This window comes from Coloeus monedula (assembly GCF_965178545.1).
Source record: "Coloeus monedula genome assembly, chromosome: 5".
Lineage (NCBI taxonomy): Eukaryota > Metazoa > Chordata > Aves > Passeriformes > Corvidae > Coloeus > Coloeus monedula.
In genome coordinates this window covers 34,577,010-34,602,476 of record NC_138785.1, presented here as the reverse complement: position 1 = coordinate 34,602,476, position 25,467 = coordinate 34,577,010, and the positions used below count along the sequence as shown (strand labels likewise).

Genomic DNA, 25,467 nt, shown 5'->3' with positions numbered 1-25,467 from the left:
CTCTTGTTCTTACATTGGGTTATTTTCCTCCTCTTTTCATTATCTAAGAATTCTTGTTTACAGTACTTCTCCCATCTTTAAATAGCAACTTTCTAGTTCTTTTATTTCATATAGTTTCCAAGAACTGTTTTGCTTGACCACATTGCATGAGTATCGGATTTATTACATTTCATAGTGTTAATTTAGTACTTTCTTTGTTGCAGTATTTGGAGGAAATTAGATATTCTCACCTCTAAGCTACCCTCTGTATTAATTAAGACTAATAAGCATACAGTATACTTGGTAGCTCAAGACAGGCAAGTCCAAAAGTGATGTGTAGAGATACTGTTTTCAGTTTTGCTTCAGTGACCAAGCTCCCAGCAGATCTTCTCTAGGAAAACTAATTACAAGATAAATCTCCCAAACAAGCAGCTTCAGAACAACTTAACTGTTATGGACGTTGAATAAATGACTCATTCCATCTAGTAAGATAGCTTATTCTGATGCAATCAATAAAGCAGTTGTGTGGTTCAGTGACAGCCAGGAGGATTCACTAGCTGCTCTCTTCTCTGCTAGAGGACATCTTTCATCTCAGACATACACTATTCACAGGAGCCACTGAAGCAATGTCAGAAGTGAGAAATGCCGGAATATTCCCAGCTCTTGGATCTGGGTGCTTACCAGCCCCGTGTTCTACCATCACATCAGGGAGGAGTGCTGGGGCTTTACCAAACCTCCACCTTACCCCACACGCTTGGTTGTCTCCATGAGGAAGGGTCCTGTTTGTAGGAACCCAGCTCGTGTTTGGCCCAGCATTCATGGGTAGTCTGTGTAAGATTTGTGTCCTCTAGTTCCATTGTGAATTTGTTCACAGACTGGGGCAATTAATTGAATTAAACCCCAAATAGTATGCCAAATCAGTATTTAAAAAAAAGAAAAGTGATTTAGAGGACTAAATTTTCAGAAGAAAACTCAGTGACCATACTGTAGCATGTGAATGGAGAAACAGGTAGTTCACCTGTCTTGCCAGTTTTGTTTTAAGGGTCATGAGTACAATTGGACCATAATTGTGAGCTGATCTAAAAATATCACCTGTGGGCCATGATAAATTTTCAGGACAGCAGTCAATGTCAACTAGGAGCCCGAGACAACCACTTACTTCCATGCATTGCCCCAGCAGGTGAATAATATTCTGACTAAATACAGTTCTTTGCTGACCTGTTAAACATGAAATCTTAGACTGCCCTGACAGTTAATTGTGCTCACAGCTTAGTGATTACCATTTTCGGGATTTACTTGCAAAGGTTTGATCCCAGCTACTTACAAAGAAGGTAAATACTGCATTGGTTTTGCTGAAGGATGAGGAGTATGGGATTGCAGACTAGAGTCAGATTTCTTTGTCCGTAGTTATGGAAACCAATTAGACAAAAATAAAAGAAAAAATATTAGGTTAGGAGGAAGTGTTTCAGTCTTTGGAATAGTACTTCTACCTTCTCTTTGCATGTTTCTATAATCTTTTCCAGCTTGGCATGCCATGTTAAAAAGTTACAGGTGGGGACTTGGAAGATTTCTTTACTTCCTCTTAATGACTTGCACTCTTCTAATTTGTACTAGCTATCCACTTAAGGACCATTAGAGCACAGTTGGTTCTTAGTTGCATCTAATTATCTGTGAACACGCTAATATTTTCCAGTCATTAGCATTTTATGATCAAAAGAGTATATAAATTGTTTTATTTGATTCTAAACAATTTGTCATTCCCGGTCAGCTAATTTGTCATTGCCCTCTTTTTCCAATAGCTACTACTTCGTTATTAGTAACTATCAACTGCCTTATTTTTTTAACATGAGAGACTCAATCTTGAGTACTTCAAGGGATTTATCACACATGAGTTTTACAAAAAAGGCAACTAAGGAGCAGCTACAAGTAAGATTTCCTAAACGGAGCAAATTAATGGAGCATTCTTGTATCTCATCCTGATTCTGGATACTCAGCTTGCAATTTTAACTCCAGTCATAACACTGTTGTCTAAGCTTTAAAACTAGGATTCCTTTTACAAGGTTCTTGTGTCATCTGCTTGTGTTCAGGAATTATTTTTGCTTACTGTCTCAATTCTTTCTTTGCTTCCTTGGTATCTTATCATTTCATTAGTAACTACAATTGTTAAGACAACAAACTCAAACTTTGGCATTTCTTGCAATTCTTTTAAACTTTAAAAAAAAGTGTTGATATTTAATTCCATTGCTAGAAATGAGAGGGTTTTTCTGATGCAAAATTTCCCTTTGCCTTCAGCCAGGTTATCTTGACCCTCTTGTCATAATTGTATTTTACAACCCAAATTCAATCAGACACAAATAGCTCATCCCTGCTTTCAGTTATTAGCTTCTGTGTAGCCGTTAATCTGCTTAAGAGCAAGAAGCAAAGCAGGCTTGGATAAAGAGGGGAAAACTAATAACTAATCTAATAAAATTAACAATCATATGCAAACACTCACGTAAAAGAGTTAGAAATATGAGTGGTTATTCTGCAGATCTCATAATCCTGTGAGCCAAGACTATTTGCAAGTTAATGGGATCAGTCTGTAAGGTAACAAATTGTCTCTTAAGATCTCTAAAACAAACCATGAAGGCTTTTTAAAGAAACGGAGAAATTATGGAAGAACTAGGCCAATTGGCTTATTAGGTAGTCAAACAGGAGATCAGAAGTTAACTGGATACAGTGTGCATGTGTGAAAGTATACATACATTTATATATGTGAGCATATATACGTAGATAAAAATAATTATGTTTATAGATTGCTGCCTCATTTCATTTCACAGTAAATTCAGTCTGTTGAGATTGTCTTGCTTTCAGTACCTTTGTAAAATGTGACATCCTGATGTTAAATCATACAACTGCTTTCTTATTCTCACAAAACTTAGCAACTGGAATGAATGTTGGGGTCTGATGTGCACTGTTGACCATCTGCAGAAGCTATGTAAATACACAAGAAATGAATGGGAGATTTATGGCACCATTATTATGGTCTGACAGCAATACTTCAGTAATGCTTCCTCCTAAGACTTACCTTTGCTAATTTTCATGCTTGTCTTGGTTTTTGTTTCATTTACATCACAGCTAGAGATGCCTAGCATGCTTTCAAGACCTAAATATACTTAAATGCAAAGTAACCTAAAGTATGTAAAAGCAGATCAAAAGTATGTTCCTTACCATAGTGAGATAATCTATACAATCACTTTTATGAGATGTCATGATTTAACATAGCTGTGGGGATTGCAAGCAGGTTTCTCTAGGGTATGAAATTATGCTATCAATTTGTGCAAAACTAATTTTCCTTCAGCATTATAATCACAATTACTGATGGGACACAAATGATGAGTTGTTTTCTGAAAATCTTTTCAAAATAATGGATTAGCCTAAATTAGCGTTTTTAACTAAAATGCCCCCAATAAAGTTCTCAATTTGGGATATTCTCCTCAGATCTTACTCTTTGGAGTTTCCATGTGTGTCACCGAAGGACATGGAGCCATTGAAATTCAAGTTTTAGGTAGGTAATTCTTTGTGCTGGCGCATGTATTGATTGCCTTTTATCTACCTGTATATGCATCTGTACAGCATCACTGTCAGTGCTTTTCACCCCAAAAGAACACACAGGCATAGTGCAACATGTGATAGCAGTGTAAAATGTGGCTCTAAGTCATAAATTCAGAAGAGGCATTCAGTTTTTCATGCTTCCTGCTTGCTGTGCATAAAGTTCTGCTTAGGAAGTGGATAGAAGTGCTGTTCCATCCTTAAACACGACGTTGCCTGGCGTCATGGCTCACTTTAGTCCTGTGTCAGACAACTGATTGTAGGGTGGATGCATGTTTCCCCAAATTTGTCTCCTGCTATAGTAGGGCATTAACACTTTCTGCAGTGAAAGGCCAAGATACACAGCCCGAGCTACCCAGTCTGAGGTCTTTCCTAGGGCACTAGAGAGAGTGAGACTGAACCACTTAGATGTTTTTAATTTATCTGAACTAAAAAGTGCTGTAGGTCTCCGTACCAGTGAGATGCCTAATGCTTTATCTTAAATTGCTTAATAGACTTTGCTAGAGAATGAGCCTCCTATTGGTGATAATTACATATGTAAATGTCAGGTCCAGAATTTTTATGGCAAGCCCAGGCTTAAGTATAAACACAGCAAATAGCTGCTGGCAGCCTTTTATTTTCAAGGGTCTTGCTTCCTGTGCAGTTTTGTGACTCACAGGGTTGCCCTGTCTTTGTGAAACGAGAAAACTTAAAAATTTTAAATTAGCACTTACTGCTGTTAAGGCAATGTTTACTTTATTGACAATTCTTGTAATGCCATTCTTACCACTGTAGATAGATAATTCCTGTACTCAGGTGCCATCCTTCTACTCTGGGAAAATCAGACTGGTATGGAGTCTGGCATAATATCTGACTTTTGACCCACTACAAGTGTTCTTTCTTAGAATATGGGGTTCTTTCCTCTTTTTTTAATTTGGAAATTCTAGAGGTCCTTTAGTCAGTGCACTCTGTGCTCTCTTGATCAACAATGTATCTTTCCATTTGGCTCTTAAGATTCCTATTTCCTTTCAAAGATTATGTGGTTTCCCTTTTTCCACTCATCTCCTCCATGCTTTTTATATATTTTGTATTAAGAAAGAGACAGCAGAAAAAAACCCTGCTCAAAATGGAGAGTTTAGGCTTCTGATGTTGGAATGAAGTCCATAGAGATTGTCTCTTTATCCGTTAATGTTGGATAAAGCGACTTTTAGCGTGACTAAAGGTATCGTCTAGTAACAAAGCAATTTCTTTCCACATAATTTTCTATGGCATTTGTGGTTTGTGTCTTTGTTCTCCCACTCTCCATGACGACCAGTTTTCCTTCAGAATTTTTAAGTGTTTGCAGGGGACAATTACAAGCCAAGGACAAAACCAGATTATTTACCAGTAACTTGAGTTCTCCTACACAATAATTTTCTCTATAGAACCATTCCATCTCCCCCTCTCCCCAGTTTTCCTACTGAAAGACAGATTTTTACAGTCAGTTTGGAATGAAGTAGGAGGGTGTAGTAGTGACTCACACATCTGCCAGAGGTAAAATGGCATTCAATGCATGCGCTAGTACAATTTGTGCTTACCTGAAATTTGACAACTTCAACAGCTCTTTGGTGTCTGACATGGCGTTCTCATAAATTTCACTAAAGACCACGAATCTGTGGAAGAGGTAATCCCTTCCCCCCAAAAAAGGAAATTCAGTTACTGGTAAGTAATACAGTTTTATTAAAGATGTCAAGCCATAAGGATTCCTGCTCATCCCCAATAACCTGTAATAACTATGCTATTTACTTAGTATACCAAATTCATAATTATTATCAAATTATTTTATACTGAATACAAATGAGCTAAATATTTTGGAATCATATAATAATTTTCATTATATGAAAATTTCAAACATGCTTGGCAGAATTTTGAGGGCACAGAGTTTTTCAAGAGCATGAGATGATTCTAAATTTGCTAAACTTCAGATGTCATATGTTTTTATCTCCCTGTAAAAATCTGCAATTTTTTATGGCTCTGATGCCACAGATATAAGAACTCCAACTGATTTCAGTTGCCTAGAATAAATTCCTTAACAAGAAAACTACAGCAAAAAACAAACAAACAAAAACCCACAAAAAACCCCTCAGAATTCCCCAATAGGGCTTGACCAAAAGCTAAATGAAGTAATACAATTCTCTTGACTTCACTGGGCTTTGGATCCTTCCTTGTCTTTTGAGTCTGTAACATTTAAACATAGTTGAATTCCTTTAGAAACAAAGGAAAAAAGATGCTTAGGAAAATTACTAAACAACATCTGGTGTGTTTATGTCTGCTTCATTCTATTCACTGTGAAACAATGTTTTTCTTCTTTGCTATGTTATAGGTAAAATGTGTAAGAGGAAATACTGTTATAAATAATCTTTTAAACCAGTCATGTTTCTGCCTAACCATCAAAGCATCTTTCTATTTGCAGACACCTAGGAGCAATACTTTTCTTACTTGTAAATACTATAAGCTTTCATCCTATGCAAGAAATTATCAGAATGGCTTCTAAGGACTTTTCTTAAACCTTCCATTTTTTGTCTTTATTAAACTTTCTTTTTTCTCAAGCTCTTCATAATCTACATTGTGACTTCCTGTGTTTATAAAACTTTTCATGTTTATTTCAGTGCCAGTTTATATTCATTCTGATTTTAATTTTCCAGTTTTGATCTTTAATTTTAAAAAGAGTATATACAAAAAGATCTCAGATAAATCATTATTTCACTGACCTAGTTCAGGTCAATTTCAGTCAGCTAGTCTCAGTGAGCCCAGAATCAAATCTGACATGTATTAGGAACCTGATAAGCACAAAATTGTCAGTAGCTGCATAATTCACTATACCCTATGAGCAGATCAGGAAGGAATATTTCTGGAAATACATTCCATTGCCAGGGACAAGGAGAATTATGAGTCCATATCTCAAATCTGGACCAAATCCTAGTTTGAAGAGTAGAGGAGACAGACATTTTAATGTTGCTTAGCTTAGAAGTTGCTTTGTGTGAAAAATGTTTTTTTGGTTAAAAGAACAGAACTATGAAGAGAAATGCTAACTCACTGTTGTACTCTTTTTTTATGTAGATACCTTGCAGTCACAGCTTATCAATATGGGTGTTATTCCTACGTTAGTGAAATTGTTGGGTATTCATTGCCAAAATGCAGCTCTGACAGAAATGTGCCTTGTTGCATTTGGCAATTTAGCAGAACTCGGTAAGTCCATGATACTATTCTCAAATTTACATCCAGTTTTCATAATGTTAAGTCTTAGTTAAAGCCTAACAAAAGCTCATTCAAGTCCTTTTGGTACATTCAACAATAACAGACAAGAAATTTTTGCTTATTTTCTCTAGAATATATAGTTGTCTCTTTTTTTTTTTTTCCCCTTCAGTAAGTGAAATTTATTTGGGTACTTAATTCAGCCTTATGTTTTATGTTACTGTGCTTCGGTGCAACTAAGCACATTTTAAATCATCTGAACAGTATTTCCATAGCACTGCTACTTAATGTGAATTATTTATTAATAATATAAATGTTGTATCCTGGTGTAGCTCCACAAAGTTTTATCAGGATTAAATTTGGCTCATGAAAATCTCTGAATGAAACTGAGGCATGCACAGTTCATTAATCTGCATATACAGTATTATTTTAGGTGTAGAATTTTAACATGTTCTAGTTTAAATACCTCCATGTACAAATCATGAATAGATGTTAATTTTAGTTACAACTTCATTTAAATTGAAGTTTGTGGCCCTGCTTTGATCCAATGTCTTTGCAAGTGGATCAGTTTTCATTGGAATTTGTCCATGTGTAAATCAACAGGTTGTTATGGCCTGTGTTTTATTAACTTTTGTGGTTTATATTGCTGTTCTTTTGCCAACCTATTTGGTGAAATTCTAGTCTTACAAGTTGGGGTTTTTTTGCACTGGAGGAAATAATACATAGCACTTAGGATATCATCTTGTATTTCTAAGAACATTCAGCAGTTCAAAATATGAAGAATATATCTCTGAGTTTGTAGTATTTGGTGGCCTGAGTTCATAGATTTCCAGGCCAGAGAAAGTATTATGTTACCTAGTTTAGTCTGATCATACACGTAACACATTTATTTACAGCAGACAAGTCTTAACAAATCAACAACAGAAAGAGCCATCAGGGTAGCACTAAAGAAATCAACAGATCAGAGGTCTTCAAGATGGGCACTATATACTGAGTCTGCACAGCAGAAAGTATATGAGTCATACACTGAAAGTTCTAGTGCTTAAATGCAACCAAACCATAATGATATGAAATGTAATAAATGGTAGCCTCACTGAGAATTTCCTTTCCCTCTTTGGAAAGATCCAGCTCTGTCTTGTTGAGTAATGAGAACTGTGGGAAAGAAACACAAGAGCAGCTGCTTCCCTTCCAGTTTGTATACACTGAAAAGGTGCTCGTTCTTTAAGACTGGCACAAAATTAATTTACTTTGTAATACTTTATTCTCTCTTAAGCAATAGTTTAGTCCATCACATTGTAACTATATTATTTTATTTTTGCCTTGTAACTTCAGGGAATTTTTTTGTGAGGTTGTCATTTTTCATCACTTATGAGACAACAACATTGCACAGATTTGAAAAGCATTATATGACTGTTACTGTGTGTCAAAGCAGGGCACAAACCAGTGATGGATCTGCTAAAATACTGGAAAGATCAAAAATCCCCAAAGAATATACAATACAACCATGCATAGTGAGAGAAAACAATAATGACACACAATGTGCACAAAAGTGTCTAGGACTGCAGTTCATACTTTCCCCGAGTCCTTGGGGTCAATTCTACAGTAAAGTAATCCCATCCATCAGAGCAATAGCAAAGGTGCTGGAAGGTTTTCTAACTACAGATGGCCCTCAGGAGGTGGCAACTGGAGAACGCAGAACACCAGCCCTACCACCTGCATCCCCTGTAATACTGCCAGTGAGGAGGACTATGATACAGGCAATGGAATAAAAGATGCTTTTGTTGAATGTACATGTGAAGATCTGCTGGCTAATCTGGTAGGAATCTCACCCATCTGTAAAGCTGCTTTATGCTGTATCTGTACAGTATGAGACGGCCCAGCAACAGCCACACACAGATTTCAAAAGAAATGTCACCATCATGAAACCCTGTAAATATTAAAGCATTTGGTGCAAATCTTTATCTCTCCCATAGCAAAGGCAGTATATAACCTGCTGGGGCAGGTATATAACCTTCTTTCTGTTAAGATAGGGAAGTCAAAGACTTACTATTTTTGTATTATTACTGTTTCTATAGCTACCTTACATTTTGTTGGGCAAAACCAGATGCAGCAGTCTTGAATAATATAATAATATATTTTTAACAGCCTTAACCATAATTAATTCAGGTCAGCACATTTAAAGTGTTAGACATTTATCTTTTCATTTTGTGACAAGCATGAGTCTATTGGTCTTGTCTGTAAATAGCAGTTAGTCATCTTACTGAATAAACCTGGTAACAAGGAGAAAAAGTAGTTCTACCTTTTGATGTGGTTTGTTTACTTTATGCTGATTTTCTCCTTTTGCTTCACAGAGTCAAGTAAGGAGCAGTTTGCCTACACGAACATTGCTGAAGAGCTTGTGAAACTGTTCAAGAAGCAAATAGAGCATGATAAAAAAGAGATGATTTTTGAAGTTTTGGCCCCCCTGGCAGAAAATGGTGAGAATTCTTTTTTTCTTACTCTATCTTTTACTCATTCTCTTATGTGTATTCTGTATTCCAGTATATCAGTATCTTTTTCAGGCACTACATGCAGAGTAACGAGCTGCCTCATTCCAAAGCCACCATGGCTGATCCTTGTGATTGTGGTTTCATGCAAGTGAATCGATCTTAATTGTTGAGCATATGACAGGAGCCAGGACATTGTTGATGGTAATTCCATCACTGATTCACTCTGTATACAATTATGTTATATTTTATTGCCCTGTGCCCACAGCGGGAATATCAAAAAGCTGGTTTTTAGAGGGCTTCACAACATTTGTCTGCAAATACTGGCTCAAGTGTTCGTAGACCATTGGAGCACCAGGACAGAATTTCCTGGAATTGCAGAGCCCGTGGCTGTTCCATTTCCTGTGGACATTATTTTTGCTAGGGGCATGTCAATTGCAGAGCTAAGGGCTAAACACTCTGCCCTTACTGTTCATTGAGAGATTCTATGAATTTAATTTGGGTGTTTGGTGGCATATCTTACGTAGCCCCCGGCAGCCCCTGGGAGTTTGACTCGCTGCTCAAGCCGGAGCAGGAATTGATGTGCACCTGATCACCCCCTCCAGGATGTTCCTCCCAAAGGATCAGACAAAGGTGGCTTGTACAATGTATCATTTGCACTTAATGGAAATAAAGAAATGAGTTTACAGGTCGAGTTGGACTGATGTGGGAAGCAGTTCTGTGTAGGGAAGACATCACAATATTTGATGGCTCTCTAACCTTGTTTTAACCACCAAAGCATTAAAGCTTGTTTTAATTGAATAAATTGTGAGATAGGACTGCAGACTCAGATTTATGTTTCATTCTACTCTGTTGTACATACACACTGTGTGTGTGTCTGTTTTACATAGTATAGGTCAGGATAAACTTTCACTTCCATTTAAAAAGCTACTTTGACTTTTAAGTGGCATGGAAAATCAATTCCTCTTTTTCAGTTCTAAAAATGCCCATCTTTTTCCAAAATATTTTAATTTATTATATAATAATTAGCTATTTCCTCTAAGGTAGGTCCATCCTCAGAGGCTGATACGGAATAGGGTTGAAATTTTTGTGTTTGACATATGTCAGTTCAAATGCTTAATTTTTCTTAGAGTATGTTTTTAGTTTCAGTAAGATTTGAGAAATTCACTGCTGCTGGCTGACCCTGGCTCAGATGCTTCCATGTTGAGAGGAACATTTCCACTGTGGATTCAAGGCATACTTAAATGAGTTCACTTTGCTGGTACTGTTTAGGTGCTTTTGATTGTAGATAATTAGCAATAGGTCAGAAGGGAAAAACATCTAAATGAAGTATTTGCAGAGTCTAGATTTTGGTGGTTAGGGTGTTTTAAGCTTTTTTGGTAATTCAGTTGTTGATTAAGCATGCTGGTGTAGCAATTTCAATTTCTAATCACAGAACATCTGCAACCCAGTATTCTGTAGCTAAGGGAATTCTGTATTTTTAAAAGCACCTCAGTGCAAAAAGTGCCTATTTAAAAAAAAATCCCAACTGGAGATTTTGCATTTCCTTACAAAGTTCATGAGAAGGTCAGCTGCTCTTAGAGGAACAATAGATTTCACTCAGGCAAAAAGCCTACTGACACCAGGAACCTGAGAGTCAGACACATCCTTCACCCGAGGTAGAACACACTTCCTCTCCCAAATGTGGCTTGTAAACTGTGTGAAAAACATATTTCCAAAGCCCTGGCCAAAAAATACTTTAACCTGCGTTAAACACCTTTTTGTTAAAACACTATTTCATGTAGAAAACTGAGAGAGATCCACTTCTTTTGCACACTTCTGCAGAGCTTTGTTACTGTTTTTCAAAATCAGCATGCAAAATCTACTGGAATCACTTCCATGTGTGAAAAGACCTAACATAGCATAAGACAGCCTGCCATTCCCTCTTCACAGAAAGGGAGTTTAGGCATGTAAAGAAAACTCCAAGGGAAAGATCTGTTAAATATTTTGTTATTTTAGAAACAAAAGAAAAAATATTGTTCCCAGATTCTATGTCATCTGGAAAAAAAATTTATTACCTTCTCAAGCCTTGTTTTGAATAACAACTAAGAAATTAGTTTGCCTCATCAGTTTCCAGAACAAATTTCTCTGCCAACCGAACCTTTTGGATTTGGCCTTTCTGCATTCCTGCTGCAGACTTTTGAACAAATGGCAGATATACTGTCTCTGTTTGGAAAGTGTGAACACAGCACAGTCCTTATGAGTCTGCTGTGCCATAACTGAGGTGCCAGAAGTTTGCTACAGAGAAATATCCTCATTTTTAGAAGTGAAGAGCTCCATATACCTTCAGCTCTAAAGGCAGTCCAGAGCCAGGGAAAGCCTGTTAGATGAATAATAACAGAAGTTGGCCATAAGAATTTCAAATAAGGAAATTGCAGTTTTATGTACACAAGTTGTCAGTGAAAACACTGACATCACTATTTCTTACAGTCTGTCCTGCATGTGTGTATGATAGATGCATGTAAAATCCTGATTCTGACTCCTGTTATCCATGCTATTTTCCAGATGTCATTAAACTGCAGCTGGTTGAAGCAGGTTTGGTGGAGTGCTTACTTGAGATCGTCCAGAAGACTGTGGACAGTGACAAAGAGGATGATATTGCAGAGCTTAAAACAGCGTCTGATCTTATGGTTCTATTATTGCTTGGAGGTAAGTATGGGCTGTCACTATGTTCTGCAAGGCAACAGCAGATACTTGTAATGCTGTTTGGCTGCTGAATTTCACTATTTATTAATTTTCTAAATAACCTAGAGGACCTGCTACCCACCAGACAAATATTTAACAGGTCAGATTTTGTCCCTCATTGCAGGACTGGATTAATTGTAGTGGAACCAGCAGAGCTTCACAAATATAGAAGTTCCCCTAACAAACCCTTCGGCTTGCTGACTCTCTGTGCTTTTTACCCCAGATGAATCCATGCAAAAGTTATTTGAAGGAGGAAAAGGCAGTGTGTTCCAAAGAGTACTTTCATGGATTCCTTCCAACAGTCATCAGCTACAGCTTGCAGGAGCACTGGCTATTGCAAATTTTGCCAGAAATGGTAAGAACATGCCATAATAGCTTATGTAATTTTATGTGTACCCCTCTATCATGCTCGAGCTGTACAGCTGCAAACAAGAATTGTGTTGCAGTAAAGCTGCTGTTGAGTTACACAGAAACATGAGTAGTTTTAAACTTTATAATCCTCAGAAGTATTAAGCCTACTTTAAAAATCTTATTTTGCATTTGTAGAGAGGTATAAGGGATCTCTGCCTTCTTCAGTGTTTCTTCTATCACTCTTGTAAGTTTATCATGAGCATTGCAATTCTTACAGATGATAGTGATCAAATTCTCAACAATGAAATCTAGAAAGGACCAAGGAAATAACCCTTCCATTCATAAGAAGCTATTGTAAAAATCTTAGTAATAATCTTCCCTTCACAAGTGACTTGTTACATCTCGCACAGACGGAAACTGCATCCATATGGTGGATAATGGCATAGTTCAAAAGCTGATGGATCTGCTAGACAGACATGTGGAGGATGGAAATGTGACTGTGCAGCACGCTGCACTGAGTGCTCTCAGAAACCTGGCTATTCCTGGTAAGCCTCTCTTTGCATTGCTAACTGCATAAAGGTGAAATTCTGTCCTCCCACTGTAACCCCCAGGGAATGTGGGTGGGAGAACTGACTGACAGTCCTAGAGGCAGGTCAGACTGCTGCTTTTCATCCTGACCCATCACTGCTTTTGTGTCTGTTGCACAGCAGTTGTGACAAGCAGTTCTGAATACATCACAGGTATAGTGACTGTTCCTTATCACTTTGATCCCACAGCATCCCCCACCAAAGGGCAGACAGCCTTGTAATTGGCAAGGAACTGAGGAGGCCTTGAATATTTCTCAACCCTTTTTGTCCAGAGCACTGCATATTTACTTTTCTTTTTGGTTCCTTCATTTGCAATCTGTCTCACAGCTGAGGGTCCCCACCAGAGAACAGTGCCCACTTCGTTAAAACACCGTATCTTACTTAAGACTTTGAAAATTACCAAATTAGAGCCGGAGGTAGACTGTCAGAATAGCCAGCCTACTGCAGTTAGTTACTGTTTGTTGGCAGTAAGCTGAATGTAATTTTCTCATTTTTAATAACTTAATTTTTATGAGTTTTGATTACCAAGTGTAAAGGTAGCACATGCACAAAACAACAAAGCAAATCTGCAACACTTATGTATGCTCTTTTGTGCCGAGCCAAAAATAAGTCTTTCATCCATTTAACCTTATTTTACTATTTTCAGTTTTGACAAATCGTAACTTTTAGAAATGGTCATGCATACATAACTGAACCCACTCAGCTTTAGCAGTATTCCATTTGCTTACCTTTCTCAGGTGAGTCATTCTTTTCACTTCCATCAGTCAGCTTCCCTGTAGCCTATGCTGAAGGGTGTCTGCCAGAGACCTACATAACCTTCCCTGTACATCGTTAGAAAGAAATGAGCAAGTAAGAACTGACCTCAGTGATGAGCTGCGTGTCAAAACACGATTTCAAATACCTTATAAGACTTTTTTCCAAGTACGCTATTGGGCAAGGTTTGCACCTTAAATGTATTTCACAGAGCTCTGTGGAAGTGGAGAACATGGACTAGTGGAAGGGATGAAGGAGAGGTTGGAGGGGGGAAGGAGGCAACAAAAGACTACAAACTCCAGACATGTCAGGCCACAGTGTTGTTTGTATGAAGTATTGGAACTGGGTAAGAGGTTATTCTGCTAATTAGAAGCTTTAGTTCCTTTGCCTGTGAGAAATAGAAGAGTGTGATTGGGACTCAGAGAAGTTTCCTCATATTTGGGGGTGCAAGTATTAGCTTGGACTTCTGCCTGTGCACTTTGTGGAAGATGCCTTTCCTAGACCAAGGGGAGGAGTCTAGCCCTTAGTTGGTGCTCAAGCTGAACTGAAAATTAGATGTGCATGCTAGGAGAAAGCACTTGATTTCACAGGAACCGTGACATTTTTCCACAACACAGTATCACCAGCGCACACTGTTCCTGAAATCTGTGCTCACAACCTCTTTTTCAAACCATGTCTGAAAATTTGCTTCAAGACCAGCTCAGAAATAAACTGCATCTTCCAGAAATGTTTTTGAGATCAATCCCTGTTCTTTATTCATGCAGTTGTAAATAAGGCTAAGATGCTATCAGCTGGTGTTGCAGAAGCTGTATTGAAATTTCTCAGATCGGAGATGCCCCCCGTTCAGTTCAAGCTGCTGGGAACATTAAGAATGTTAATAGATGCACAAGGTAAAAATAAACTGTTCTCTATGTTAAGTGATTCTCTTCGGTTCAGTCTGTGATATGCTGCCAAGATTCTTAAAAGAGAGAAGCAGAGTTTTTTTAAATTCATTCCTGAAGTCATGGAATAAATCTAATACATATACAAAAGGAGAGGAATGTGGGTTGATTTTTTTTCAGAACTCCTAAACTGACTACCAGAAACCCTCCAAACAGGTGTCAAATGCTTATTTACTTTTGAACTTCTTTACACATTACAAGTATGTGTTGAGGCGTGTTTTAAGCTACCACTCCTATTTTGCTGTTCACTTACTGTATTCTCTGTCTGTACCTTGGTTCTTGGAACAGGATAATACTCTATTAATTGATAGACTGCAATTTCAGAAAGAAAAAGCACCTTTTAGTTAACACTTTGTTCCAGGATGAGGATTTATAAAATCAGAAGTCTGCTAAAAAACAGAAGTAGTTCATGAGTTAAATTAGCTGTGTGTTTGTTTTTCACTCAGTCCTACAGATTTTTTCAAAAGATCCATTCTAGTTTTAGCAAAGCTATTAGATGTGAAATAGAAATTTATTGAAGAAACTTTCATGACTTACAGTCTATCAAACAATCTAACTGACCACAGTGCTCCCTTCTGGCAGCAGTCCTGCCTGATTTTAAATTTTTGACCTAGCTCACAGCTCAGCTGGGGATGTGACATCATCTTATGTTCCCTGCTCTTAATCAATGCATGAGCTTCATTAACTGGGCTGATAAATTGCTTCAAAAACTAGATGATGAATGTTTTTCTGGATTTTTTTTTTTCCATTTTGACTGGCTTTACTTGCTTCAATGCAACCTTGACTTCTCCCACTGGTAGTGCAAGCTAGTGAAGTTCTTCTAACTCCTCCTAGTTAGTAACTTTCAGCTTGTTTTTCTAGCACTTGCTTAAAAAAAGTGACAACCTTTTTGTTGTGTTGTTGGCTCCGGCGTCATGTAGCAGAAGCAGCTGAACAGCTGGGCAAAAATGTAAAACTGGTGGAACGATTGGTGGAGTGGTGTGAAGCCAAGGATCACGCAGGTGTGATGGGAGAGTCCAACAGACTACTTTCTGCACTTATACGACACAGCAAATCAAAAGTAAGTTAGTGGAGAAAAAGGTCAGCTTGTCAGAAGTAAGAGTTACCTGTGCACTTGCTGTTGGTAGCCAACCTTCCAGCTTACAATCCTTCTAGCGAGCCAGCTTGGGTATTCATGTGTTACATCTCCTCTGCCCAAGGCTTGACTCATTTTTATTTTTAACGTATCCTGCAGAAGCTCAGCATGCTGCATTCTCTGTTTTAATGATGCTATATATGAAGAATCAGTGAACTCAGTTGTTAGGATCTTGCTATATATTTATATAAAATTGAGATCCAGAAATAGTCTGTCTCCCTACTCTTCATACAGCATATTTCAGAGTTTTAAGATTCTGATGGATCATTAGAAATGATAATGTATTCCAAATTCTAACAAAAGCTTACTTGTATATGGCAAAAGGTATGACATTAAGAAAAATTAATCTGCCCGTCCCATCACCTTCACATCAATCAATATCTTTACCTAAGCAGTCCAGGTCCATCACTCTTGTTCAGCAGAGTATTACACAAAGCAGCCTTATAAAGGACAAACATCTCCTCTGGAGACAGGCTATTTCAGGCTCAGACTTCCTTTAGCATGTTCAGTGATACGAACACCGGCTGCATTACTGAGCTTGAATAGCAAGTGTAATTTGGAGAACTCAGACTGTAACAGTGACGTCTTCATTCATCCATGGCATTTATGAAGTGAAAAACATCATAGGGGCTTGATCTATATTGAGCCTCTCCAAGAACAAATGAACAGGCCTTACAGGGATTTAAATCTTTGCTGATTTCTAATATCACTGTCTGTCTTATACCCATTCTCCATTTCAGCCTCTACAACTGATCAGGGTTCACCTATTCTGAGTTCTCACTTTTTCTGCCCCCCTCCCCACAGTCCCCAACATGCATGAACGGATGGCAAACACCACCACAGATGTGAGATTTAATAAATATTCTCTATAGGAAAACAGAATTCAATTCTAAATATGGAGACACTACTGTTGACATCAAATAGATATTAAGGCAAAAATTAACAGCATTATCACAGGTGAATTGATTTTTGTGTGGTGCATGTATTCAGAGGAAATTTGACAGGAAGAGGATAACACAGCTGAAAGGGTGGGGTTTTTTAAGCTTTTGCTGCCCTCTAGGTTTGAATATGAATACGGCTGTATGGCTCTTAACAGAAGATCAGGTTTGATTTTGGCTTTTAGTTTTAAATGCTTTGGGGTAATATTTACAAAGGCAACAGTCAGTTTTAGTCATTTTAAAAAAACCAGAGTAGGTACCTGTGATTTCAGCCACACTAGCACCAAACATGATGGCTGTCATCTATTGGGTACTGCCTTTTAAAGGGTGATGTTCACCTACAAATTAAAAAATCTTGATGTCAAAGACACTGATTGGTTCTTAAGACTTATATAGCCAAAATTCCACACCAATTCAAATAGAACTTAGCAGTTCCCAGATTGTCTCACTCCCAAAACTACTTTGGAGTTCCAACAGAAAATCACAAATAATAAAATATATCATTTCAAGTACAGAAAAATAAAAATACTTAAATGCTTGCATACATTATGTGATTTAGGAAAAAAAAAGGTTTTAAATATGATATTCTTGGGTCATTAGGCTATACTTTGGGCCGCTAGTATCTTCAGTATGATTATCTAAAAATATTTTTGTTTTCAAGGATTATGATTATATTGTGTCTGTTTCCTTGCATAAACAGCACCACTGCAAAGCCTGCGCAAGAACTGAGAAAATAGTTCATTCTCAACACACTTCAGTTTATCAATTTTGGCTTGTGGCTGGTGTTAGAAAGGGGGATGTGTTTTAAATGGTATTAAACAAATGGTGGTTCTTTTTAACATACAGATAAAAAAATTAGATTCTTGTTTCAAGAAATAAATGCTATTTCAAACCTTTGTGCACTCACAGGACAAATAAAAAATAATAAAACCCAATCCACATTTCCTTGAACAGTTTCCTTTCAGCTTGCCAAGTTACATGATTTTTCAGGCAAACATTTTGCAAGTATTTTTGGGACATAAGATGGTGAAAACATGACGTGCACAACCACTTTTGAAATTATAACTAACAAATACCTGTAGAGACCAGAAATCTTTATTTATCCCTTGTCACGTAAGTCAGATCAAATTTTAGACTTGAAAACAGAATCCCCGCTGTGTATTTTTTATCTGCTTTGGACACATTTAACCCAGTTAAATGACATTTTAAGTTCCTAGATACTGGGCAGCAGTACTGCACAACAGTTCATTTTAACAACTGGATTTAAAACAGAAAACAAGACATTGGTATCCCATACCTACCCTTTCCTTACCTGTTTTGTATTTGAAGAAAAATTCCATAATAAGAGACCACTGCTCATTTTCTCGTCCATGTCTAAACAGCTTTTCATGTACACCATTTCTGCTGCATAGTAAGGTGTAATATTTGTGATCTCACCTCTCTGAACATTTTGAAGAAACTCTGAAAATTCATGGAGAGAGATGAAGGATTTAATAACTGTTACAACTGAGTTTCCTTACCCTAAGTATATAGTTTGTTGGACACTTTGAACTCCTAATTATTTGGTGATTGATGGCACAGCATGAGAACTTGAGTTACACTGTATAACCTCGAAAAGAGTTCATTGTGTGTGTCTTAACTTAGTCATGGGGTTACCTGCCTTGGTTTAACACACTGTACCTTACAACTGCAGAGCAGTAACAGGTAATGTGTAGGCCTACATGTGTGTACACTGATGTATAAAGTGATTCTATGTGCATAAAGCCAACGAGTACCCTTACCCAAAGATAACAGCATCCCTGACAGTTCCCTTATTTAATACAGTTTGTATGCAATGCAGAATTTTTTCATCTTTGCATTATTTATTTTAGGATGTAATTAGGACCATTGTACAGAGTGGTGGCATCAAGCATTTAGTAACCATGGCGACCAGCGAACACGTAATAATGCAAAACGAAGCTCTTGTTGCACTGGCATTGATAGCGGCTCTAGAGTTAGGTGAGTATCCCAGCAGCTCACTCCATCTGTTTCCTTTCTAGTCCGTGCCCAAGAGAAGCCAGAGGAGGGAGAATGCAATGGAGGATAGCCTCCTCCTTCCACCTGCCTTTCAGTAGCACGGAAATATGTGGTGGTTCATGCAGTACAGGCAGGCCATCATGTTATGCAGGAAACTGGAGAGTGCTGGTTATATGGGATCTGCTCCATCATTCTGGTAGGTGATGGTATGATCTAGAAAGGCCCTCCAACTTCACTTTCAGATTTGGAGTAAAACCCAGAAGGCAAATGTACCTTAGATTATATGACCTGACCCCATTCCCAGACTGGAATGTTAATCGCCTTTTGAGAGCGCTTATCAAAGTAAAGCATCCACTTACCTAGTAAGGAAGAACTAGAGAATACACAGAGGTCGTTAATGCCCTCAACATGTCTTCATTAAATTTCACAAAAGTAAGTGCAAGAACTGCCACATGAAGGCAGACATGATTACGTGTCTTGACCTGCATTTGTAGCACTTCAGCTTTTCAAACAGGAGAGTAAATGCTCAACAGAGGTTTTGTTTATCCTATTTGCTTGCTTATTAACTAAGGAACTAAACAAACTACCTTACATATTTTTGTTCTTGACTTCTCTTGCCACTGTGTACTCCAGGAATGCTCTGCTCAACTTTTGAATCACTGCCAATACATCAAGGAATTGTTTTAAATAAAAGGAAAGATGTTCCTATTCACATGAATCATCTCTTTGTCTTGTCTTCAGGATTTTAAAGGTTGAGCCCAAATTCAATACATGTATCTTGGAAAGCTACAGATGTAGTAACTCAATTGGAGATCTTGAAAAGTTTTCCACAGCCTTTATAGTGGACCCAGAGCTCCCTCTACCATGGAATCAAGAACTACACAATCTATATTTACTCAGAATTTCCAAAAGCAAATTCAGGCAATGGAAGTCTTGAAAGCTGAAGTATTCCAGGTGTTGGCCTAAATGGCTAGAAAGCCTCATGGCTTGTCCATCATCAGCTTACTGCACATTAAGACTGGATTTCATCATTAAACTCTGTGACTGTCCTTTCAAGCAGTTAGATGACTTCACATTTTTATAGCAAGAGCTGTGATTCCTGTCCTCATACCATCAAATATGTGCTCGAGTTTTAGACCCATGAGTTATGTACCACAGACTCACTCTCACTGTGGTGAGAGATCACGTTTCAGTAAAGGGATAACACATGGTAGCGTCAAAGCAAGTGGCACTTCCAGACTTAAACATTTTCACTTGTATTTCAGTCACTGCTGAAAAGGATCTTGAAAATGCTCAGCTTGTTCAGATTCTACACAGACTGCTCTCAGATGACAGAAGCGCTCCAGAAATAAAATATAACTCCATGGTGCTGATCTGTGCTCTTATAGGATCTGGTGAGTATTCAGGAGAGGCTGCTTCCCAAGATTTATGTATGCAATATAGCTCTCTCCTACAGCTGAACACAGAGCATGTGCAAACACAGTGCGACTGGTTCTCTGTCACCAATGGATGTAGACAGAAAGGTTCTGTTCACTATGACTCTATAGTGTCTATCTGTAGTGTCAAGGATGAGGCTGTTAACTCAGTTTTGGATATTAACTGCAGAAACTTGACCCTGGCTTCTGTAGGATGTAGCTAGCTCAAACTTTGACAGGAAAGAAAGGAGAAGCATTTAAAACTGTACAGTATCAAGTTGTCTTTGCAAATATGCAGATAACAAGAACTTTCTTTTCATTTCTAGCTGCAAGTTCCCTGTAATTGATGTGTGATGGTGCTTTAGGAAGGATCCTTACATTTATGTCGCTAGAAAAGACTCCTTCCCTCAACAGCCCTCACATGCTCAGCCCACCAGGCACAGTGTGCACTAATGCACTAACACACATCAGTGCTGGACACTGTAAACTCTCATCTCTCTGAGCTCACCCTCTGCTATAGGTCAGGCTGTTTACAGGCTGTTGGAGCAGGCTGTGGTTTGATATTCCAACTTCCCACATGCATGTGGGCAAACAAACAGAAACAAACCACAAAACAAAAAAGAGCTAGGTGTCACAGGGAAATTACATTCAAGGTTTCAAGAAGTTGCTACATTTCTTCAGTTCTTTAAAAAAGATTGAATCTGTGGAGGGAGAACAAATTTCATTCCATAAAGGATTTAGGTAGTTACAGACAACTAAGATGACAAAGAACTGGAATTATTACAGAAAGGTGGAAACTCAGAGCCTACCTGCACAACTTGTCAAGTTTGAAATACATGAAGGTACTCCACAGATGAGTTTACAGCAATTAAATTAATAGATTAAAAGTTACCACAGTTAAACATGTGCCATCTCTGTAAACAGAGATGTTTTTTTCCTTAAACAGAGTTCACCATGCCTACTGCAAGCGTAATTTTGAAGACCTGTACATCCATGCAAGTGAATATTGTATTCCTGCCATTTTATAGGAACAAATACTCGGTTTTAGAGAGTATATGCATCTCAGTGTGCAAAGATTGTGCTCAAAATGTGCTAACAAGCCTCAGCTCCCAGTAAGCACTCACTTTAATGTTAAGACATGTAAACTTAGTTGTTACTCACAACCTTCTTGAGCCATTTCATGCTTGGGATTATCCATTCATTTTAGAGCAGAAGCCTTTTGCCAAAGCTTCACAGTCAGCCTCACTGTCTTGATGTTTATTTCCGCTGTTTCCAGCTAAAATAATCATCTTCAGAAAATCTGCCTGACAGTTGCATCTTCCCTTCCTGAATCTTGTCACCTGCAAGACTGACAGAGTTATTTAAAGTCAAATACCTGTCTCTCTAGTCCACCAGGGTACAGACCAGTCTTATCTTAGGGGGGTATTTTATGGCTATCCAAATGGCAGAGTTTAGTCTGCCACCACACTGTAAGCTTTGCCTAGGCATAAGGCTCCTTACCCTGCTCTCAGAGAACGGACAGCAGCGTGTTACTGCATTATGCAGCTGGGAAGGTAAGGCCCAGCATTTGACTGACCCAGTGTTCTGTCCTGCTTCCTTATGAACAGACCTGTGTAAAATCAGTAAGGACATGAGATTAACAACTAAGCAACCCTGGTATTAACTTCTAAGTTTAGGGAGGACTTTTTAGTTGGGGGAGATTATTTTTACTTTAACCAAGGAGAAGAGGATCAAGGAGCCGGTTGTTCTTTACATGGGGAAATACTAAAGTACACTCTCCTAGCTCTGTTGCCTCTAAACTCTTTTCTTTACCATCTCCATGCTGTGAGCATTTGCATGTTTCCTTATTCTACTGTGAACAGACCTGTGCAGTTCTTTTTAAAGTAGCTGACCCCAGTATAGTTTGATAAGGCCTAGAACCAGTTCCAGTAGTTTACCTATTGGTTTAGTTTAATTTTCCCATGACTGCTGTTGTTACTATGCTTTGTTATGGGGTATCTGGCATCACATTTAACTTGATGTTGCCAACACCTGTGTGTTCACAGGTTTACAGAACGGGTCAGGCTGGAAGGGACCACAGTGGTCCAACCTCCCTGCTAAAGCAGAGCCACTCTAGAGCACATGGCACAGGATTGGATCCAGAAAGTTCCAGTGGGGAAGACTCCAGAAACTCTCTGGCAATCTGTTCCAGTGTTCAGTCACCTGCACAGTACAGTTCTTCCTCATGTTCAGGTGGAACTTCCTGTGCATCAGTTTCTGCCCATTGCTTCTTGTCCCAGTGCTTGGCATCGCTGAGCAGAGCCTGGTTCTGTCCTCTTTGCACCCTCCCTTCAGATACTCATAGACATTGATAAGTTTCCTTCCCTGACATCTCTTCTCAAGGCTGAACAGGCTCAGTTCCCTCAGCCTTTCCTTGTGAGAGATGTTTCAGTCCCTTAATCTAATCATCTTTGCTGCCCTCCACTGGACCCACTCCAGGAGCTCCACGTCTCTCTTGTACTGAGGAGCCCAGAACTGGACAAAGCACTCCAGATGTCGCTTTATCAGGACTGAGCAGAGGATCCCTTGACCTGCTGTCCGTGTTCGTCCTACTGCACCCCAGAATACTGATGGCCTTCTTGGCTACAAGGGCACTATTAGCTCATGGACAGCTTGTTGTCCACCATGTCCTTCTCCACAAAGCTGCTTTCCCCAGATCAGCCCCCAGCCTGTGCTGGTGCCTGGGGTTATTCTTCCCCAGGTGCCGAACTCCACATTTGCCTTTGCTCAACTTCAGATGGTGTTAAACAGTTAATAGATGCCTATTTTTATGTGATTCTTTGCATCTGGAAGTTCCTCTTGCAACTGAGTGAATGGGTAGGGAAAGAAAAATGAGGACAATGGAAAATGGAAGAATTACCCAAGCACAGCATTCATAGCTAGCACAGTCTTCTGTAGGCAAAAGTCTCCATGAAACTGGATATTATCAGCCACTGTAAAGCACAGTGAAATGCCTGCTTAAAGATGTTGGTATCTCAGGAGAAAGCAGGAAGTGCTTACATAGCATGACCACCCCAACAACTTCACTGACATCAGTCTGTACATACACATTCCCAGGTGCAGAGCAGCATGAGAGGTTCCAGCTCTTACATGGTAGGGGTTAAACTGCATGAAACTGAAAACATGTGAACCAGAAAGTAGGTAGGGATGGGAACGAATGCCAAGTTTGCTATTAAAAAAAAAGTAAATGGCACAGCATAAAACGTAGCTATCTGAAACAGGTGGTTGGGTTTTCTCCTGAGAAGTTCAAGAGATTAAGCCCCCAGCAGCACATGGAAAGCAAAATTATATGCAAGTATTTGTTGCCGAGTGAGATTTCACTAGAGTGGCATAAACCAAAACCAACTGTTTTAGATCAAAACTGAGAGATGTTCAGAGTACAGGGCTTTGAGAAAACCCGTCAAATTTCTTACAAAATTGCTCAATTTCATGAGTTGCTGCCAACCTCTCTTAATTAATACAAAAAGTAGCAGGCAGTCCAGGATCCGAACCATCAGACAGTGTCTCCTAGTTTTGCGTAGTACATAAACACTGCATCTACATGCACAGCACTGGGCAATGCTCTGCGTGTTGTGTTTGTATTAACTTCAGAGCTGAGCTGTAAAGGGATAGCAGACAGTGACCAGGTGGTGACACATCCATTAAGGACCCATCTCACACTCCCATACAACCAGTAAAAGTTGACACAAATGATGCAGTGAGCCTGTCACAGCCAGCTCACTTGGGCAGGCTAGTTTAAAGAATAAACCAAAAAAATGTTTTCACTAAAAATACTTCCTAAGCATCTGTTTTGGAAGGTAATCCAGGTGGATATTCTTAACTGCTATGCAGCAGCTTCATCATTACCTGAAATCCATGGAGTCTTGTGTGCGCTGGAGGCCCTGAAAAGCTTTCTCTCCATCCTCAAAAAGCAATTCAAAAATAACCAGATTATGTGGACACACAGCTACGTGCTTGTGTGTACAGGGTTTACTAGAAAAGTTTCTCCCAGTTTTCTGTTCTTCTGCCTGTCTCATACAAAGCACTGTTTCTTTTAATATTTCCTTTTCCAGAACCTCTTCAAAAGGAAGTGCAGAGCATGGCATTTCTAGAAGTCATATCAAAACTCCGCAGCCATGAGAACAAAACTGTTGCCCAGCAGGCCTCGCTAACAGAGCAGAGACTTGCTGTAGAAAGCTGAGGAAGGTCTTGTTTCCAGTGCATCCCATCACAGATTTCACCTTTGTCCTCCGTCCTGCTGCCGCTCCTGCTATGTTTTCCACTGTATCACTTGTGCATGCGTGTAACGTTCCCACACAAATTGATGAACTGCTGTAGGTACCCGTCCAAAAAGGTTTCTACAAATTCATAGGTGGTGTTAACATGAACCTGTCTCCACCCGTAACTGTTCTACTTGTATTCTTGTTGCTTGGGCCACATAGTAGAATGTGCATGTTGTAGTCCTATGATGACGTAGAAGTGGTACTACACAACTGACTCTTTCCTCATGCCCCCTAACTGCATAATAATGTACTACTAAATTAGGGACGATATGAGATGCAGCAAGTCCAGACTAGTGTGCTGACTATAGGATTAAGAAGTAAATCTAGCTCAGTTTTTGGTGCTTTGGAGATTCAGGTTTGAATGCAATGTACTGCTGCTCATTCACTGGTCTTGCCTATTAATGTCAAACTCGTGGTACCTAGAGGTAATAAATAAAAATTTCAGTGCTCTCACTTTACCCTGTGGTTTGTCCTTTTTTCTAATCCCACGCAGAAGCCGCGACTGCACCATCATGCACTGGTGAGGAGTTGTTTTTGTTCCTGGCTCTGGCCCAATGCAATCACTGCCTTTCGGCTGAGTGGATACAAAGGAACTATTCCAACCACTTTCACTGTGTGTGCTCACACAGAGGCACTGTGTGGCGTAATAATCATGCATTTTAGCAGCAATGCATGATACAATCCTTATCCTATAAAGCCATGTATGTATGAGTGCTCCTGGGCTTGCTTGGGATTGCTTCTTTGTTTACTGGGGGGGTTTTATAGATGGATTTTTAAAGGCATATCTTGCAGCAGCTGTTCAACAGAAGCCCATCGAGTGAGAAACAGAAGATGCAAGAGTCTTCCTTTTTTCTCCTTTCCTAGGTAAGGGAGATGGAAAACTGCAGGTCTGAGCATCTTATCTCACAGCTGCTCTTTTGTAGGTCTGTAACATGCCAGTGAGCAAACCAGCAGCTTTGGCAAAACAAGGAGCCAGTTGGGATAGCAGTTTCCAACAAGCCAGCAGATGTTATTTTGGACTGTGTGATACCATTGCC

General features: G+C 38.9%; 1 protein-coding gene across 6 annotated transcripts in view; it reads left to right on the top strand.

Annotated features, from left to right (window-relative positions):
* The window catches only part of RAP1GDS1 (Rap1 GTPase-GDP dissociation stimulator 1), a 90,755-nt gene extending 65,883 nt beyond the window's left edge, over nt 1–24,872 (top strand). For all 6 annotated transcript variants that reach the window (XM_082282463.1, XM_082282467.1, XM_082282464.1 and 3 more), the window contains 10 exons: nt 6,649–6,777; nt 9,135–9,260; nt 11,814–11,957; nt 12,217–12,348; nt 12,755–12,889; nt 14,449–14,574; nt 15,546–15,685; nt 18,570–18,696; nt 19,980–20,108; nt 24,221–24,872. In XM_082282463.1, the coding sequence (XP_082138589.1) occupies nt 6,649–6,777; nt 9,135–9,260; nt 11,814–11,957; nt 12,217–12,348; nt 12,755–12,889; nt 14,449–14,574; nt 15,546–15,685; nt 18,570–18,696; nt 19,980–20,108; nt 24,221–24,348 (1,316 nt within the window). In that variant the 3' untranslated portion in view covers nt 24,349–24,872. The remainder of the gene's footprint in view (nt 1–6,648; nt 6,778–9,134; nt 9,261–11,813; nt 11,958–12,216; nt 12,349–12,754; nt 12,890–14,448; nt 14,575–15,545; nt 15,686–18,569; nt 18,697–19,979; nt 20,109–24,220) is intronic.
* The last annotated feature ends 595 nt before the right edge of the window (nt 24,873–25,467 follow it).